At 42.0% G+C, this 21,274-nt stretch overlaps 1 protein-coding gene across 1 annotated transcript in view; it reads left to right on the forward strand.

The window, feature by feature from the left end:
• The window catches only part of RFTN1 (raftlin, lipid raft linker 1), a 100,005-nt gene that overhangs the window by 70,722 nt on the left and 8,009 nt on the right, over window positions 1–21,274 (forward strand). Inside the window, exons 6-7 of the mRNA XM_061997180.1 lie at window positions 1,009–1,212; window positions 11,596–11,711. Of these exons, the coding sequence (XP_061853164.1) occupies window positions 1,009–1,212; window positions 11,596–11,711 (320 nt within the window). The remainder of the gene's footprint in view (window positions 1–1,008; window positions 1,213–11,595; window positions 11,712–21,274) is intronic.

Raw genomic sequence — 21,274 nt, forward strand, 5'->3', positions numbered from 1 at the left:
GTCTTTACCTTTTATATTATTGTGTTTTGAGAGAAATTTTGACATTTGGAAGTCAATAGAAATGTTACCATTGATTTCCACCTCCATTAATAATCAAAATAATGTGTAAAAAATTTTTATTAGAAATTTTATTGACAGTTGTACTCTTCTGATAATTTGGAAGGTATATCTGCATTTAAACTTGCATACAGTTTAGGCTTATGAAACCTCAGCTTTGTGTCAGCAATAACTTCTTTGTGATAGTAAGCCTATACTAACTGCTATGGAAAAGGATCTAGAAAATGTTCTTATTTGTAGGACCCTTCACAATCCACTTTCAAAATTCATTTGCTGTTGTGTTAATGTCTCACCTTGGCCCAGACCTAGTGGAAATGAAGAAACCAGCTAGCATAGTCCCTACATTAATGATTTGTTGCATTTTCTTCAGAGGAAACTACTATTTTCTGGTCCCATGCCATTGTATTATCAAACCCAAGTTGTTTAATACTTTAGTTTAATGGCTACGATCTACAGCATACAGTTCTTCCTAAATTTTTAATAAGGTTTTGTATTTGAACTGTCGTCAGTGTCACAGCTCTTTTAACAATTCGCTTACTAGAAAAATAAAGGTATACTGTGTATTAATTTTTAGTGATTTTGTGACTGCTACCAGTACTTGAAGCAGTTGTGGAACATGTTTTCCTATCTTGATTTACACTGACAAGTCCAGTAGAAGGGAGATTGTGCATTAGTGCTCAACTGTTACTGTCTTTTAATGTTTTATTAATGGTGAATCAAATATTGTAACAAATATTAGTAACAAATATTGTGACAGCAATCAAAATACTGTGTTGCATTTTGTGACCCTGTGGTGTTGGACACTGCAGAATGTGTTAAGGAGATAACCACATCCCAAAGTGTTTTTTGCAGTTGCAAAGTGTAACTGGGCAAGAACAAACAGTGGCTTATACATTATTTTGTCTGAAATATATGATTGTAACATTACTCCTATTTTTTACTTCGTGGTAGAAGCAGAGATCTTCGCTCTCTTCAACAAGCCAAAATCCCCACAAAGATGCAGCCAGTATTATACAGTGACTATCCCTATGAAGATCTCCAGGAATGGGCAGACTGTCAACAGCTTAGAAGCAAATTGGCTGGAGCACATGACAGATCACTTCAGGAAAGGAGGCTCATTGGTAAATGCCATCTTCAGCCTTGGAATGGTAAATGGTATGGAAATTACAGAAAGCATTATGCTGTGATTATTTTCCTTTCTGCTCTAATAGAGGTCATTATCTTTGAAGAGAAGACATTTGGGAAGTGCTTTAATACAGGCTTGGGACAGATTTGTTTTAGATCAGCCTGTTTCAGTGAAATGGAGTGAAAGCACAAGAAATACTTAGGCATTTGAATAAGGAAAGCAGATCATGTATTGTGTTCTATAAACATACTAGAGATGATCTTGTAACTGCAGAAATATACAGAGTTAATAAGCAGTACCAAGTAAAATGAATTAATCAAATTGTGAAGCAGATGACATTAAATGGAAGAGTGGCTTTCCTCTTAGCCGTTGGGCCACACACTGCATCTGGATCTGACTGCAAGACCCTCCAGTTTCATCTGTAGTCAGTTACTCCCAGTTCTTGCAGAATCCTTCTGCTTTGATGGCACAATGTTTTATTAAATTGTCACTTATGTTTGTTTCATCCTAGGTAGTGTGTTCGTATGAGTGATGCCTAAATACTGGTCTTAATTTGAGAAGGTTAAAACTCAGTGTCACATTTTCACAACATGCAAAAATCTGAGTCCAACTTAATACTGTAGTGAGTCTATACTACAGTCATGGCCACAATGCATTTGAAGACAAGCCTGCTGTACAGCGATAGACTTTGGTGCATAGTAGGGATTTGAGAAACGTAACCAAGAGACGTGAGAACAAACCAAGGGGAATATTTGAACATAAAAATATTGACATTACAGCCAGATTAATTTTACTGGGAAATGATGTGACTAGTATACTTAATGGTCAAAGTTCTTACAGCGGAATCTTTCACCTAATTTTGGTTTGTTTTGCATTCTTCAAAAGGAATGTGGAAACCCATAGAGATTAATGGGTTTGTGCCTCAAAATTAGGGGGGAACTGCTTTCAGAGCGTCTTCTTCCCATTCTGTTGCTTGCCAGAATTCCAGGACCCATGATAAAACACAGTGATATGTGTCAGTTCTGGTAAAAAACAATCAGGAAATTAAGAGGCAATCCTAATTTTTCATTTTGCAAGCAAGCAGCAAAAAAAAGGAAGGTCTAAAGTTCAGCTGATGGAATGCTTTCACACAACTTCCTGGAAAGCCTTGTAATTGCTAGTTAACTTGCTTAAAAACAAATGGTCGTTTATTTTATATGTACAAATTGCAAGTGGTAGAGGCAAACCTAATTGTCTCTGTCAGGCTCAGTGTTTTCTTTAATAAAAACTGCTTATCAGTGTACTCTAAAATGCTTTAAACACAGTGTTTTTCTATTGCTTAAACTTCTAAGTTCATTTACATAACAGAAGCTTCAGGGAAGTTCATGTCCTTGGAAACCAGAGTGAGGAGTGCTGGATAACTGCCTGTGGACATAGATAAAGTAGGCTTGACAGTGAAGTTTCAAAGCAGAGAGGATTACGAATTATGCAAAAGTGGACAGATTCAGGATTAAGTTAGATTAACAATCCAAGATGAACAATTAACAAACATTTTTATTTGCATTTTAGAGGAAAAACAAGTTTAGGAGTCAAAAAGCTCAGAGTTAAGGTTTGTGAAAGTGTAATAATTAGAATAGTTCCATTAAAGTGCTCTGAACATACCCATGGTATTAGAAGAACATTTGCTAAGAACATCTGTAAGTTGCCATCAGTTGCAGTTAAATGCTTATGATCTAAATTCTAGAATTTTCCTATGCTGTACAGAAATGGAACAGCTTTTTCACTCATATGCCAACCAGTATGAAACAATCCAGGGTAGGGAGGAGGGAAGAAATAAGGTGCTGCAGGCTTCTCACAGTCTTTTATGGCAGCCTATTCAGCTCTTCATAGCTCATCTCCTTATTCACTGACTATTCCTCTTCCAAATTAAGGTAGTATTTGCATGCTTTCTTTAATTGGTTATATCACATTTCTTTGTTCTGGGGGCTGCTTTTCTCTTTGGCTTAAAGTATGAATTAATTATTTTGCTTATTAGTCTTAAAAGCAGGTTATTATCTTCTTCTTTTCCCTCTTGTCCTTGGAATGCCCAATGAAGTGAAGATTTCCAGATTGTCAGTAGTTGTAAATCTGTTTCCTCCTTCTGGAATCAGTTTAATAATTACTCTTTAAAAGAGTTTTAAAGTTCACAGATTACAATTGTTTCTTTTTGCTTATTGTACCAGATAATTATAAACAGAAATATAACACAATCGCAGATTACATGTAAACCACGCAGAGCTACACCATATACGAAATACATTCAGATTTTGCTAGTAAGTTAGAAACAGCAGCTTGCTTCGTCCTTCAATGTTCTTACGTTGACAAATTGCAGTTATTTAGATTTGAAGTTCAGTTACTTACTGGTGTTTTTCATCCAACTTGTGTCATTGATAACTCTGCCTGTAGTCCCAGGTGTAAACTGATCCTGCCTAGTGATCCAAAATGATCATAGGACTTCACCCTTGCCATCTTCTAGTGAGATGCAGAGGCTGTAGCAGCAAACTACAGATTAATCCCATTCCAAATGTGAAGGACATAACAGATGGAGTGTCTTTCTTTCCTGTAAAAGCAAGCCTCCACTCATCAATGTAAGAAGGTGAAAGTGAGAAGAGAGGGGGAGTCAAAGCTAAGGTTATATTTTGATGCCTTAAGGAGTCATCAGAAGCCTGCTCTTCTTTAGTTGTTTTCAACTGCAGGTCTTAAATGCCTGGCATTCTTGTATTTGTTTTACCATTCTATCTGTGAATTTCCTGCCTTTCAACTTAGAAACTAAGGCAGCTAACCAGCCAGACAGTACTTAAAGCAAATGAAGAGAAAAGTAGTCAGATTTTTAGAGGGTCAGATTGATTGTCTGTGTTACAGTCACACTGCCTCTGACAGAGATGAACTAGTGATGCATTTTGGCAATAAAAGTCACCTTATCCACTGAAGTGGCTGGGATTTTTATCATCCATATGGAATTATTTTTCTCTGTGTGTACTGAAGGTGAAAAGAATCAAGAGGAGGGAGGAATATAAATATGAAGCAAGGGACAACATTCAGGTCACATGCCACACAAAGCCATAGACAGCTAGTTTTCCTCAGTGAGAGCAACAGCAGCCTAAAGGTTAGTTTCCTAGATAACGGGCATTTGCAGTTCAGAAACAGCAAGGGGAAAATTGTTGCCTATTAGGAAAGCTGTCGTGATAAAGTAAGAATTTTTTTCCCCCTACCTTGTAAATCAGAAGCAACAACATCAAAATTGCTTTTTGTCAACCAAGCTACATCAAATATTTATACAGCCCAGTGAAAGTAGCTTTTTGTGCACAGTAGGATACCTTAATAAAAAATGCAGTGGTAATGGAACATTTTCAGAGGAAGGACAGTGATTGTAACCTTTACTTTCAGAGGGCTTTCCTTAAGAAAGAGTGAAGTTATGTCAATTTCTGTCAAGTAGAGATTGGAAAATGATGCCACAAACAGTGAAGTCAAAATGATTTAGTTTATTGGCATTCCTTACTGCTCTATTGCAAATGTCCACTTAGAATCATAAAATCATTACAATTGGAAAAGACCTTTAAGATCATTGAGTCTAACGAGTTACCTCACACTGCCAGGCCCGTCACTAATCTAAACCATATCCCTCAGCACCTCATCTATCCCTCATTTTAAGTATCTCCAGAGATGGTGACTCCATCACCTCCCTGAGCAGCCTGTTCCAATGCTTAATAACCCTCTCAGTGAAAAAATTCTTCCTAATATCCAATCTAAACCTCCTCTGAAGCAACTTGAACCCATTTCCTTATTGTCCTATCATTCTCCCTACAGCTCCCCTTCAGGTAGTGGTAGAGAGTGATCATATCTCCTCTCAGCCTCCTCTTCTCTTGGCTAAACATCCCCAGCACCGTAAGCTGCACCTCATGAGACTTGTTCCCTAGACCCTTCACCAACTTCGTTGCCCATCTCTGGACATGCTCCAGCACTTCACAGAATCTTAAGGATTGGAAGGGACCTTGAAAGATCATCTAGTCCAATCCCCCTGCCAGAGCAGGCCACACAGGAAATCATCCAGGTGGGTTTTGAATGCCCCCAGAGAAGGAGACTCCACAACCCATCTGGGCAGCCTGTTCCAGTGCTCCCTCACCCTCACAGTGAAGAATTTTTTCCTTGTATTTCTTTGGAACCTCTTATGTTCCATTTTATACCCATTGCCCCTTGTCCTATCATTGGCCATCACTGAGAACAGCCTGGCTCCATCCTCCTGACACCCACATTTTACATATTTACTAAACATTAATGAGGTCACTCCTCAATCTCCTCCAAGTTGAAGAACCCCAGCTCCCTCAGCCTTTCATCAGAAGGGAGATGCTCCACTCCATTCATCATTTTTGTGGCTCTGCACTGAATTCTCTCCAGCAGCTCCCTGTCCTTCTTGATAGGTGTTTTTGACTTCGGTGTCCTTCTTGTAGTGAGGGGCCCAGAACTGGACACAATACTTGAGGTGCAGCCTCACCAGTGCTAAGTACAGGGGGACAATCACTTCCCTGGTCCTGCTGACAGCACTATTTCTGATACAAGCCAGGATGCCATTGGCTTTCTTGGCCACCTGGACACACTGCTGGCTCATGTTCAGCTGGCTGTCGATTAACACCCCTAGGTCCTTTTCTGCCTGTCAGCTTTCCAGCCACCCTGTCCCAAGCCTGTAGCGTTGCTGGAGGTTGTTGTAGCCTAAGTGCAGGACCTGGCACTTGGCCTTATTGAAACTGATACAATTGGCTTCGGCCCATTGCTCCAGCCTGACCAGATCCCTCTGAAAAGCCTTCCTGCCCTCAAGCAGGTCTACACACCCACCCAGCTTACTAAAGCCCATTTCAATGTAGGCTAAGTTCCAGTAGCTAAATCTTGTTCAACAAGAGATTACCAAAAGAGAACACAACTGCACCAGAATAAGGAAATATTTTGCATGAGAAACAGGAGAAACTGGAAAGACCAACTCACTGTGTAAAGCTTTAGAGGGCTGATCTTTGTAAATCGGTCAGGTAAAATTCAGCTGAGTAAATGTGGGCAGAGCAGACCCTGCAGGTGTCTGCATGAGCTTCTGCTTGAATGTGCCTTTATAATCAATGGACATCTAGGCTTAGACTAGTATAGTCAGCAGGATTTGTGTTCTGATCCTCTTCGTGCTACATTAGATAGCTAAAAGAGATCACATTGACGCATTGTGATTCATTGACAGCAGACCTACGTGACACTGAAATACTCAGTGTACTCCCTTGCCTTAGTCTTCATTGACACAATTTTCCAGGCCAATGAGCTTAGAGGCAAGGTTAAGGAGGTGCAGGACTAGGAGTAATGGATGATGAATAAGACAGGGATTGCTTGAGTTCCTGAGACCAAATGGTCTGCATCCAAGGGTGCTGGGAGAGCTGTCTGATGCCATAAGAAGGCCAGTTGTAGTGATCTTTGAAAGGTCACAGAGATCAGGAAGTTTTTCAACATGAGAAAGGTGAAGATTACACGTATCTTTAAGAAAAGGCCAAAAGATAATCCCTGGACCTACAAGGTGGTCAGCCTCACTTTAATCCTTGGTAAATCATGGAGTGAGCACTCTTGGAACACATTTCTGAATCCATGAAGGAGAGGAAAGTGAAAGGGAGCAGTCAGCATAGATTTAACTGGTGTAAATGATACTTGATGAAACCAACTGTCTTCTGTGATAAAATGACTGGATTTGTGGATGAAGGAAAAGCAGTAGATACCAGTTTGGGTGAATTCGTCATGGAAATGTGACAGTGGCTCCCACAATATTTTTGTACCCAAGTTAGGACCGTGCAGCCTAGATGGGAAGACAGCCAGGTGGGTAAAGAACTGGTTGCATGGCTAGGCTTAGGGGGTCATAGTTAATATGGAAGGAGCTGGGTTGGTTCAGCCTGGAGAAGGGCCAGCTTTAGGGAACCTAACAGTGCCTCTGAGGAGACTATCAAGAAGTTGGATCCAGGCTCTTGACTGAGGTATATTGTAGGAAGATGGAAAAACAAAATAAGAGAGGTCCTGATTGGATATTAAAAATATATTTTTCATCATGAAAACAGTCACACTCTGGAAGAGGCTGCCCAGGAAGTTGTGCAGTCTCCATCCTTGGAGAGTTTCAAGATGCAGCAAGATGAAGACATGAACAGTCTGGTCTGCACTTGGATAGAAACTACTTAGAACAGAAGATTGGACTGGAGACCTCCTGAGGTCCCCAACCAAATGAATTATTCTATGATTGCATGGAACTGGGTCATGAATGGAATAATGATTATTTCTATCAATTGTAAAAAGAGCCTTGAATGACTAACTCAGCTGTAGACCTCTACATTAGCTGACCCAGGCCTGGCCAGTTAGTGACTGAGGTAATGTCTCTGTGAATAACATATTGGAGAAGAAGCTGCTGAGCAGTTGCTGAACTGCAGCAGCAATAGGGAGTGAGACTATGAAAACATCTCCACAGACACCAAGGTCAGTGGAGAAGGAGGGGGAGGAGAGTGCTCAGGCCCTGAAAGAAAGACTCTCCTGTGACCTGTGGTGAGGATTGTGTTGAGGCAGCTGTGCCCCTTCAGTCCATTGAGGCCACTGGGGAGGAGACATCCACTTGCAGCCCGTGGAGGACCCCATGCCGGAGCGAGTGGATGCCTGAAGGAGGCTGTGACTCTCTGGGAAGCTCGCCCTGGAGCAAGTTCCTGGCAGGACCTGGGAGTCCGTGGGAAGAGAGGAGCCCACGCCAGAGCAGATTTGCTCTCAGGACTGTTCTACCAGTGAATGACCCACACTGGGGCAGGGTGTGAGGAGCTGCCCCCATGGGAGGCCCGATGCTGGAGCAGTTCGTGAGGAACTGTAGCCCATGGAAAGGACCCATGTTGGAGAAGTTCATGAGGGACTGTCTCCCGTGGGAGGGACCCCACACTGTACCAGTGGAAAGTGTGAGGAGGCCTCCCCCTGAGAAGCAGCAGCAGTGAAGTCCATCTGTAATGAACTGACTGCAACCCCCATCCCCTGCTCCGCTGAGGGGGAAGGAAGCGGAGTCCCGGGAAGAGGGAGAGTGGGGGAAGTGTTTTAAAATTTGATTTTGTTTCTCATTTCTCTGTTCATTGTGATTGTTCATTAGTAAATCAAACCTTTTTCTCCCCAGGTTGAGTTTGTTTTGCCCATGATGCTAATTGCTGAGCAATCTCCCTGTCCTTATCTTGACTCACAAACCTCTCGTTACATTTCTCTCTTCCCTGTCCAGTTTAGGAGGGGGAGTGTTATTACGATTTGGTGGGGGCCTGGCACCCAGACAGGGCTAAACCACCATACTGTGTAAAAGTTTCCCTGAAATTCCTGCTGATTCTGACACTATAGTATACATTATGTGTGCCTCTTCTTCAACATATGACCCTGTTAGCTCTCTTTTTGCTTCTTTCTCCTTTCCCCCAGTTATTCTCAGCATCCAAAATGTTTCCCATGCAAAGGAATTAATGATCCAATTGCTCAAATTAATGATCCAGTTTACTTACTCCTTTTTTCTATGAGAGTAGTACAGATGACCTCTAAAAGGGAAGATGTATGGCCAAGGTCTGAGAATTGACAGACATGCATTTGTAGCATCGAAGTGTAAACATTGTGTCATGACAGGTAAGGGAGGAAACCTTAACGAGCATCATCAGCCAGTTTCACTTACAGAATTTTTCATCAGCATTGCTCTGTTAAATAGACAACAGGACGCAGCAGTTGCTCTCCCTCTTGTCATTTTTCCCCTGCCACTTTTCTCATTTTCTGGAAGTTTATTTCGTGGCCAAAAATTAATGGATCTTAGGATTGACTGGCTGTAGCACTCAACAGTAGTCATTGTACATTAAATGAGGAGGCAAAGTCACAGAATCGTGAAACCATTTCTGTTGGAAAAGACCTTTAAGTTCATTGAGTCCAACCATAAATTTAACACTGCCAAGTTTATCTGCTGCGTGTAGGGTCTCATGAGCTCAGCTGTTAGTTTCTAAAACGTTACATATGTGCCATAATGTTCACATATGTGGAAGCTGCGAACTGCATGAGTGGGAAGCGCAGCAGAGTGAAACCTAAAGGGTGATTTACGAGTGAGTGTAAACACGTGCACGCTGATTGTGTTTTGATTGTTTATTAATTAGCTGGCAAATGCGTGGGGGGAGCTCAAGCTGCAGTTGGGCCAGCATGGAGACACTCATTTAATTAAGGGAATTCACATTAGAGGAGCAGTGCAGTAGCGCTGCAGAAAGCTTTCTGGCAAGGTCTGGACATCTCTGTCTAGTAGGGATCCATGGATTTCTGCTCTCTGCCTTCAGCACTGTCCTGTGCATCCTAAAATAGAGTTGGGTATAAGTGTGGGTTGTGGAACATGATATATTACACAGAAGCTTAGTTGGTTTCCGATTTTCAATGTAGGGTCTAACAAAGTGCCATTTCTAAATGAAACACGGTAATTAAATCTTGTACCCATTTGCTTGTGGCAGGCTTGTTCTCTCACTGTTTTCTAACTCGTAACACAGCCACTTAGTGTAACTTGTAACCAGCCTGTTATTTCCCAACAGAAATGTCTCTTCCCCTCACTTGGGTGAAAAATCTGTTTAGCTGATAGGAGTTACTGCTTTGTAGTCCAGCTTATCCTCCTTGGAGCAATGTATAGTACTGCCTTGCTGTAGTGATGAGTCGTCTCTGGCTCTCTATTCTAAACAGAGTTTCAGGAAACCTGCCTGGGGAGACAGTCAGGGTGAAAGTAGATGATGTATTTTTCTACTTCTTGGAGTTTCCCAACAGAATCCCAAGGAGAGTCCCTAGTAAGTGGTTTACAACTTTTTTCCTTCACACCCAACCTAAAAAAAACCCCCATGCTATATTAGTTTAGATAGAAGTATTAGCATCTGCTCGCTTACAACTTAATGATTATAATTGAAACTCCAGCAAAAGAGAGTAGTGGACTGTGGAAATGGAAGCAAGGGGGTGTGCAGATGCTTGACACCTGCAGCATCAGTCTTGCTATAGTGTGTTTGTAGACATAAGCCTCCAACTGTAGGAGTCCAGTTTACTCAGGGCTTTGCCCAAAACAAATTCACAATTTCCAGATAACAAATTGAACTTACATCGTATAATGACATAGGAAGCTGCTAACTGAGAGTGTGTCTGCAGGAGGTAAGATGACTCTTAATCCTCTTCACTGCCTCCTTTGGGAAAACTGGTTCTGAGTTTGATGCATGTTTTTCCTTGGAGGCAATGATGCCTTCCCACTGGCATTGATTAGTCTTGTAACAGCCTCCAGGGAAAGCAGGAGGACCTGATGAAACTGCTAAGCAGACTTATCTAGAAGACTCTCCTGTCAGTCCAGAGTCTGTTGGTTTGCCACATGTGGTTGCATTTCAAAACCATATCTTGTACCAGTGCAAGGAATGTAGTTTTCCTAAAAACACAAGGAAACTATGATGCAAAATACAATGGTTGGGGAGTAGATGAGCAAGGTCTTTGTAATCAGTCATACAGAGTAAATATATTATTTCAACTGGAAAGGCTGAGCAACATGCTTTGTGGAAATGTGAGAGGAGTTTTCTGTGTTCATAAACAGTACTGCTTGTTTACAGTTTTTCTAAATATTATTGCATTTAGCTTATTTTAGCAAAGAAAGGTAAGAGGTCTTTTTTGGTTATTCTGATTCTGTTCTGTCATGGAGCTGACAAAACTTGAGTTCTGACTAGGGGAGGGATTGCTGATTGTGGAATTTACAGCTAAGTTCAAGGAGAAAGTGCTGCTCAAGTAACTTTAATAGTATGTGTTGTCTGGAGGAAGGCTAAACGTGCTGGGAATACAAATGAGAATAGCAAGCCACTAAGCCAGATGGTCAGAATACTTTCATAAATTGATTAAATAGTTATGAATGTATCTTCACACCATTCAGATACGCCAGATCATCCTTAGTCCGTGTATATCACTGTAACTGCAACATGATTCTGACTTGTGTGAATGAATGAGTATAGTCATTAATATCGGTGTACCTTCAAAATCCCTTGAAAAGGTGATGTAACACATGGCATTTATTCCCCAAAGTGCGTTTATAATTTCAGGTAGGTGAGCAGTACTGCTGAACTGAGGACTAAATTAATTTTGCCTGCTGAAAATGGGAGAGCTGTGGTTTGTGAGAACAAGCTCTGGAATAACAAAGTGTACAGTGAGGTTTGCTGTTACAGAGTAGGATTGCTCTTAAAAACTGCTAGAGGTGTTTTTCATTTAATAGAGCTGGGCTATTAGAGGAAGGCATATGCACTTTTTTATTAATATCCTTGGAAGAATTTGTTATTAGTAAATTCAAATGCCTCACTATACATGGGCTGCCTTCCATAAAGCTTACAGATGACCCTGTGTTTTTATAGATTCTTTACATGGGACAATGGACGGAATATTTCTCTTTGAAGATGTTGCTGTGGAAGACAGTAAAACCATGCAGAGCTATGATGCAATTGTTGTAGAGCAGTGGACTGTCCTGAAGGTATGTGTGCAGTTTTTCCTCTCTGATTGTTCTGTAAATCAAACCACTCCAGGACTGTGAGGCATACTGTCACATACTGCTGTGCTTCAACAGGACCAGACAGACAGCCGAGGTACAGGGGTGTAACGTAATGGTAGCGCCAGTTAACAGCACTCTGGGCTTAAACATGTGATGTGCTTTTGATAATCTCTGTGCTTCACTGGCGGATTTGGAAATGTGAGTGATGGAAAGCAATAAAACTGAGGACTATCTGTCCCAAAAATACAGATGTCTTCTAGATTAACTGTAAAGAGGATCTCCTTTGGTTGTCAGGGCAACATGATCACACAAGTGACTTTAGCATCACAGTTTTAAAGGCAGCCATATAGGTAGACTTAGCTGCAGTAGCAATGAACAGATAGCTGCCTTTGCTTCTGTCTGACCTTCATATGTTGAAAGAACTGTACATTCTGGATAGGTCCCTATAAACAAACCACGTGTCATAGACTGGCTTTCTACTGTGCACACACAGATCAGTAGAAACACTGTTTAGATCAGATCTGACAGTACTGATGTTTCTCAGCAAATCTGATACGTAGATAGGTATTTGAAAAGCTGGGCTTAGAATTCTTTGTGACTTGAAGCAAAAAGATCATGGGGGGAAAAAATGATTTTGTCTTAGCAGTTTGATTTTATTTGATTACCCTTTTCTGCCAAAAATAGATGTTATGTATCTATAAAGGCAATGCCTCATCTTTTCACTGTAAACAATGTAAAACCCTAAGACAGTCAAGCAAGGCACACACGTGCCAAAAGGATGGATTAAGGAAAAATGGGACAGATGCTAGACTAAATTCCAGAAGACCAGGGTTAAAGGTTTGGTGATTAGATGATGACTTTGTAGTGTATCAAGAAGTGCCCATGTAGTTACGGCTACAAACTTCTTGAAGAACCGTGTCATACGTTACTGGCAGCTTTGCTTGTGCTAACGTGCATCTGAACAAATGGTTCCTAAATTGCATTTAATGTTATTACAGACTTGACTATAAATTTGTTTTCATTTTAGGGTCAAATTGCAGTGTTGCCAGTCAGGAGCAAGGTTTTGGGATAATGACAGATGCTTCCATGAGTGCATTAGGTCAGTGCTGGTCAGGAAGGCAAATGTTAAGATGCTTTAATGTTAACCATATGTTAAAACCTGTTAGGAAAAAAATAGAGGGTGAAACAGCAAGTATATACTACTGTATAAGCCATGGCTTGGCAGCATCTTATTTCACAAGGTTACGTTAGCTCTGTAAATGTTCAGAGCAGAGCACTGGGGATGATCAGTGGTACAGACAGCTTCCTTATTGGGAGGACTTGACATGGTGTGGCCTTTCAGCCTGGAAGAGAGGAGTTGCAGGGAGTGGAACAGGTGGAGGTCTCCTAAATCATGAGAGGCATGTCAGTAGGGGTTGACTGTTGGCCATCTCTACCAGTGTAAGAACTGAGGCTTGTCAAACAGCACTAGCCAGGGCCACATGCAAAACAAACAAAGGAGATAATTCAGGTAGTTTTTGATGGAGCAGTCAGCAGATCTGTGAAACTCCTTTCTTGAGAATGCTGTGGGTTTAAGAAGTTTAGTTGGGTTCAGGTGGAAGTGATGTTGGTTTCTCCTCTACTGTAACTATCTCTGTCTTTGTTCAAGCATTTTAATTAAGATCAGGAGTATGCTTTTGAAGTGAACTCCCTGATCCTCTCCACTTAATATGCCTCACCTCACACCACAGAATGCTGTCATATTGCACCAACTGAATTCCTTTCAGTAGAAACTAAACCAGACATGCTAAAAGGAAGTACACAAAATATTTGAGGCGAGTATATCCTTGCCCTGATACATAGCTGATTCCTTAGCTGTCACTTAAAACCATGTTGAGACAGTTTTCTCAGTCAAATGGGTTCTTCTTCTGAACTAGCCTGTCTCTTAAACAACCAGTGAAAGGTTTTCTGTTTCAGTAGGATGTTGCAACAAAGTTATGCATAATGGCCCTTACCTCCTCTTAGTTTGCTGTGTGTGGATTCAAGAAAGTTTGTCTCAAGCTGCGTGACAAGGATAGCATCTGATATTAGGGATCCTGTGGTAGCAGAGTGATGAAAAAAACACTAGGACAGAGCAGAAGAATATCTTCTAGCAGATCCCTGTGAAGCAATAGAGCCTTGGTAGGTGGAGTATCATTTGCTTTCCATTCTAGCAATTCCATGCTGGAGACACAGCTAGTCAAGAGATCAAGGAATCAACCTCCCAATGCTATCTGGTGTGGCGTGTAGTGCTGTACTGATGCACATCACGTCTGTGTGAGGGCTAATTTGGGCAATCTCTTGTTCCAGGCATAAGACTTGGTATGTGCAGTTTCAGAAACCAACTGATAGCATGTACGTAAGTCATTGGTATGTTGAAGTTATTCTCTACTGTCATTTAAAATTTGGATACAGGGTGTTCCCTGGAAATTTTGGTCTTCTGAGATGAAGTGACCTTCTTGGGGACATGACAAACATGTTACCCACCAACCTGAGGTTGGGAAAATATGGAGAAGAAAAAGCCTACTGATGGACAGAGGTTGAGGCATTGGGGAGCTCTTGCAAAGGTCTTACCCATTTAGAGGAAGAGCAGAGCTGAACACCTCTGTTTTCTTCTCCTGACATCTAAATAACTTCCTGCACATTTCAGGCTTCGTGCTTTCTGAAACGTAATAAGCATAGGTAGGTAAAGTCATCGAATGAATGAAAGAAAGACTGGAAGGTCTGTAGGCACTTGACCAGTGTCATACCCAGAAGACAAAGTTGCCTCTGTTTAACCCTGTCAGAATTCACTTTGTTTCCCATAAACATGGAATAATGCAGAACCAGAGGAAGGGATTGGAAAATGGGGAGATGAAGAAGGAAGGAGACTAAGTTTGGTAGTGGCAGATGATGTCTGAAAGGCAGTAGAGGCTTTGTTTCTGTTACTAGTACTTCAAAGCGTAATTATCCCAGAGATAATTATAGAGCAGTGGAATGACTCATTACTGTAGGCTTTCTATTTCTTCAGTGTAGGTTCAGCTCTGATGTAGATTCACCTTTTCCATTTGTTGTTACAGTCTATACCGAGGCAGTGGAAGAAGCCCCAATGGGCAGCATGACAGAAATGTGTATAATGGATCCTTATTTTCAATTTGTATCAGATTTGAGTATGTGGGTGAGCTATGGATTTGCTCAGATGTGGTCTGAACTGAATGTAAATTTATTATGATGTATCTCAGTTAAGAAGAAGAAACAAACAAAAGAATCCCAGCCACAACAAAAGCAAGCTGTGTTAATTAGGAGGGCATGTAACACTTTTCGATGCCCTTAGTAATAGAAAGACACCTTTTCTAAATGAAAAGGCAAAGTTTTGTTGTTTAACCATAAAGGCAAGAGAGAGCATTGGCACACCTCTTAGCAGAGAAAGTGCTGCCTATTTAATTGCTAAGGCTAATAGAGAAAACAAGCTGAACAGTGTGATGCACTCGGTATGTGTGCAAAATGTCAGTTTGTAGAGGATGTAAAGCTCGCAGCTGTCACAGTATGTGGTCCCGCCAAGCAGCAGACAGGATGTAATAGCTCTGAGTAATTTAACTCTTTCTTCTCAAAGTAGAGCTGTTCCATCCTCTGCAAATGACCACAGGACTTCTAGTGACAAAATGCTGCTCCCGTCGCTTTAACTCTAAAAATGTCAGAGCATATTATTTCCTCCATAGCCTCTGAGATCTAGCCCTAAAACGTGTTTGATGGTTTTAATTCTGCTTGTGTAGGCAAATGTGGGTAGACAGTTCTGATTAATCAAAGCCTGCATGATTTCGCTCTCCCCAAGTCTAATCTGTCACCTTCTCTTCCCTGTTACCCAAGACAAACTGTCTAGTGCTGTCTTTAAAACTGCGTGCTGTAACGTTTATTTTGGATTTCTGCATTGTTCTGCCGCTGAAGCTTTGTACATTTTAAAAAATATTGTCCTTAGTTTACAGGTATTTTCTCATTGAAAGTCTTCAGCTGCTGATTCATGGCTTTTTTATGTTCCACTACATCATCTTGTTGGTGTACTGACATGAATTAAAATCTCAAATACACCACAGAATTGAATGGGGTCAGTGTCCGCTGCAGACACGGTAAAACCTTTTAAAGGGCGACAAATCACAAGATTTTACAAATGAGCTCTGCTGATCTCTAGCTTGCAGTTGCCTTAGTGTAAGCCTTGAAACAAATTCTCTGGAAATGAGAATTTGATTTGTCTGTAAGTCTATTTAGGTCATATGTCAGTTAAGCTGTGTTCTGCTGTCTCTGGCCATGGGAGAAAGACATGACCGGGTCAGCAAAGGAGCTGGTGGTGATGGGCATGAGGAGCAGTTGTGTGCATGACCCTCTTTTCCACCCAAAGGACAGACATGTTGTCTGGGCATAATATTTGAGTATTTTGTCCCTTGTTGCTTTTTAAGAAAAGCTGAACAAAAGCCTTCGGGAGCCTGTTATCTTCAAAAGGGTTTTATAGGTCTTGTTTCATTCTTTCATGTAAGATATGAAAACAGCACATACACATATACATTTGTCTCCCTAACTCGGTAGACTTAGAGGATTAAAATCCACAGGCTAATCTTTCATTGGTTTTGTTGACAAATTTAGTATTAAAATCCAGCAACTTGAAAGTTCCCTGCTATGTTCTCGTGGCGCTGGCAGTGTTAAACACCCAACAAGGCAAACATCTCTTCCATGTGGTAAACGGCACGTGAACTAAAAGGCAGAGAAGCACAAGATTTAAAATTACGTGAATAAAAAGAATCACTTCCTACCTGTCATGCTTTGCCTGCGTTTGTGACAGGGCCAGAGATAAGAATTGGTGGTCTGCTCACCTGTGAAGTCTTTCAAGAAAAAGTGAGCATACCAGATCTGACGTTTCCCCTTAAGAACATGCTGAGCAAAAAATATTTCAGCGCTTTTTTGTGCTTTCTAAAAACCCTCTCAGGGCACAAGTCACGTTTCTTTGCCCCAGCAGATCACCCTTAGCCAGGTAGTGGTGCCCTGACTAATGCATTTCTGACCCTGTGCTGCTGCCAGGCAGGTTTCGAAGGGCCCTCAGCATTTTGAGGGGCAGGAGAAGCAGGTGCAGGAACCCTGCACGTACACAACCCCTCTGTAAGTGCAGGGCAGTGCTGATGCTGGCTCTCCTGCTGCCTGCCAGGGGACAGCAGAGAGTGTGCGCTCAGCTGCGTTTCTTGCGTGGAGATGAGGTGTTGGTTCTGTAACACAGGAGCGCTGCACAGGGCCTCTCTGCAAACAGCAAATGTTGTTTAAGTTGTGACCAAAGGAAATTACGCTGGGGAAGCTGCATGCAGATATTCAAGCTGTGTGCGGTAAGGCACCCTGGAGTATGTAAGGTCTCAGGTGGTGGTGTTCTGTGTTGGGGTTTTTTTTTCCCCCAAAGCAGTAAAATCAGCACTCATCCTAAGGTACAGAAGCATATATGTTGCAGGACTTGTGAAACCAAAAATGAGAGATTTATTTAAGAAGAGGTACTGATGGATTCCCATTTATTTCCTTCGGCCAGTTGTGTGGTGGCATCCTGTCATGTGTTCACTGCCTGTGCAGTGGTAGGTTTAATACATTCTGCAGGATGCTTCGTGCTTCCTTTGCAGAGAACTCTCCCTGTCCACTTGTTCACCTCGTGGAGCTTCTGTTACCTGTCCTGTGCTTCCGTAAATGCAAAATTGTGCTGCTGTGCAAATGTGCTTTGTTGTTACGGATGCAGATAATGTCAGAGCACTCAAATGTTTTTGTTACTTTATACATAGGTTAGAAGATAGGATTTGCACCTGCAGACATCACTGAGAGAAGTGGCTTTGTGGTCACAGGAGGGGGTTTTGGTTGGTTTTTTTTTGTTTAGACGTGGAGACAGATGTGAGTGCTACTCAGCAGCCTCTGTGTACTGAAATTGTGACTAGATACATCTGAATCACAGAAACCAGAATGCTGCCCTGTCCGCTGTTACAGCCTTACTATGTTCTCAAAACATTTTATAGTGCATTAATTCACATATATTAAGTAATCATAAATAACACTAAACTACATATGAGCAGAAAGCCTGTCTGTGGATTTATTGATGTCCTTTTTTTTTTTTCCCCTATGAACTTTCCACTAAGTCCAAATTTGTCAACTTGTCTGTGTTGGGCAGTGACCCCTCTGCTGCCAAAAGCCACTGGTGGTTTCAAAGGGTGCGGGAGCCATCGCATAGCCCTCTGCTACAGAGCAAGTGGATGTGTAGCAAGCGGCTGCTTGCGAGGTGCTCTGGTGTATGACACATGGAAATTTAGGAGCAGCTCAATACTAGAGAAGCATAGCCCAACTTTTATTGCTGAAACACTGCAAAACTTCTCTTTTGCTTCCAATAAATGTTTTTATCAGATCGATAATGTGATATTGTTAGCAGAAATTACCTTTTGGAAGAAATCTGCAAAGGCAAAAAGGCAAATAATTCACAAATTTACAGCTTGGCTTTAGTCTTCTTGTCAGCTGAATTGCTGCAAACATAAAACATTTCCAGCAGGCTTTTCCTGAGTCATTCTCACACGGCCCATGTATTTGATTCACCTCATTTTACTTCCCTCCTTTGCCACTACAATGCAAGCCCTGCTGCTCCCTCTTCCTCCTTGGGTGCCCCAGGAGAAGGCTCTGGCAGCGGTGGGGCCGGTAGCCTGCCCTGGCTGAGGGGCACATGCTGCCCGCGTGGACTGTTCCCTCTGTTTTTGGCAAGCAATGGCTTTGAACCCACTGCCCCTTTTCACTAACAGCCAGTAGGTGACAATTGCAAAGCGATCATGTTTTTTACTTCCCATCCTCTTGGCCATCTGTCTGTAGATCTCAGTGTGCAGTCTGTTAGGATTTGCCGATAAAGGTTTTATTAAGATTTATTGAATGGGATCTTCAATCTTCCACTCTTTAATCCATGATGGAAAAAGGTATTAGCTAGTGGCAATCCACGGCTGCCTTGTAACTAAATCACGTTCACTTGGCACAAGAAAGAATGATTTCTGAAGAACTTGTGTCTCACAAGGGCTTAGTAGTTGTCTTGTTTATTATCTTGCTGTGGTTAAAATTGCCACAGTAGGGGGGAAAAAAAGAAAAGAAAAATTGTTAATGCAGTTGTTTATGTGGCTTGCCCTAGATATTATCGTTATCATTTTTTAATCATTTTTTTTCCTAATGAGAGCAGAAGCAACTGTGGAAGAAGAAAATGCTGAAAACAAACATTACAAGTATAAATAAAATTGAATTCTTTTCATGTGATGCAAGTCAAGGGAAAATCCTAGCTGAATATGCTCTGGCTTTTTGACACTCAAGGTGTGATCAGAGATCACAGGAGAGCGGGAAGCAAGTTAATTAAAATTTTCCACCCTTTCACTGAAGGAAATGTCTCCCAGTTTGAGACACATTATTTGAACATTTCTTTTTCAGTAAAGCTCTGGCACATCCTTTCTACTTCTGCTGCCGTTCAAATCCAATATTTGCTATCTAGAAGGAGCGCTGCAATTCCATCTTCTGGAACTGGATGTCTGAAATGTTATTTCTGTTGCCTCAAATAATACGGGATAGAATAATTTTAATTGTGTTCGATATAAAATGAGTACGAGATGACGAATATCAGATGACTTCTTTCCTCCGCGGCCGTCCCCCAGCGTATTGTTTGTTTGGAAGCATTTTTGCTTTGCAAAGCATTTAATATGACACCAATTAAAGGTCCCCGCAACCGTGACTCCTGCTGGCACACGGATTCCAGTGGCGGGATAGGATTACAGCCGATGATTCAGGAGGGGGAGGGAGAAGTCATTTCTTGGAGCCGTGAAGGAATCTGTATGTGCAAGGGAGGGGGCTGAAGCCCCTGAGCCTTACAGCTGTGCGCCGCAGAGCGCGGCTCCCCCCTCTCGTCTGGCACCTTGTGCCGCGGCCGGTGGCGGGGCGGCGCGTGCCGCCTCCCAGCGTGCCGCCAGCGCTCCCTGCCCGCTCCTCGCCGTGCCGCGCCGTGCCGCGCCGGGCTCCGGGGCAGGACGACCGTAACGGGCATCTTTTTGCAGCACTGTGCAGCGCCCTGTCAGCTGAGTTTTTTACATGTCCAGGTTTAAAAAAAAAAAAAATCTTTCCTTTTGGCCCGATGGACTTTAATCGTATTTTCTGATAACTTTAGACTTCTGACTGTGCTTACCTGCTCTTTTCCTTTCTGCACGCTGGGGGTTGTGAAACACATCATCTGCTGCAGACGATGCTTAATACTGACGAGTCAGACAGGTCCAAAGCCAATCTTGTCTCGCCACGCAGAGCCTGCAGGGACAGTGGACTCTGGCAGGAGTCACGGCGTGTCCCTCAAACAATTTGGCTTCTGCAGCAGCTACATGAGCTCTGTGTGGTATTGATGTCTTTCCTCATTGCTGTAATCTCCCCCTGATACTTGATGTTTGTTGCACATCCTGATGAAGGGAGAAGGTTCTTCTTGCTAATCACCAACCTTAGGCAATGAATTCAAAACAGAAATCCTCTTTGCAACTTAAGATGTTGCTTGAGGCACAAACAAGGTCTGCCGTGCCAGTCTTTCCTGACCTGCTAATCTTCCAGCCTCTAAATGAGGGAGCTTCATTTGGTTTTTCCTTTACGCGAATGCTGTTTGATGAAGTGTTTCAGTCAGATCCTTTCATGTGTTCTTCCAGGCACCTCACGATGGGCTTGCGGTGGTGAATGCTCTGACCTTAATGCTCATGTTGCATGTTCTTGGCTTTATTTTCAGAAGGTGGTGTTGAGCAGCCTCATAAATCTTGATGATTTGTTTTCTTGAGATGTTAGCTCTTAAATGCATTCTAGATATGTCATAATCTTTGTTTTACCCTTGTACACTATTTTAAAAACTGGAAGGAGGGCAGAAATATCCATCTTATGGAGGGAAATGGGTGTCTGAGGAGGCAGAATCTGCCACCATTACAGCTGTAGGATAAGACCTGATCATTTCAGAGGACATGAGTGAAAGGCCACATGGTATTGCTCCTCTATTGTAGAGCGTCTCTTTCCTCTCCTGGAGTAAGCAATTCTGGTCTGTACATGGTGATACTGTAAAGTAGCAGTATCTCTGTGAGTCCCTGAAGCCTCTGTATGGAATCAGAAGTAATATTAGTAGAGCATCCTTTTGCATGCACTTTCTGAAGCAGATTCTTTTAAACATTCTCCTTTTTAAGCAGGAGTGATACAGCTTCTTCAGCCTTTTGCATTTGTAGTCATGATCAGGTTTTTAATAGGTACAGTCAGGCAGTCATTCCGTTATGAAGATATCAAGTGACCTAAATTACATTCCTTAGAAGAAAGGAAGAGCTGAGACTGGAATTCGCAAAAATACCTTGAAATAACTACAGGAGGATTTGGATTAGTTCTGATCAAATGACTATTTTATTACTGCAGAATAAATGGATTTTTTTGAAGCTGCAAAACTATTGTGCTGAGAATTGGCAGTTAAAAGTCCTTGCGTGCACATGGCACCAGTGTAAGTGCCTGAGCTTTTGGGG

The sequence above is a fragment of the Colius striatus genome, chromosome 5 (genome assembly GCF_028858725.1).
Source record: "Colius striatus isolate bColStr4 chromosome 5, bColStr4.1.hap1, whole genome shotgun sequence".
Lineage (NCBI taxonomy): Eukaryota > Metazoa > Chordata > Aves > Coliiformes > Coliidae > Colius > Colius striatus.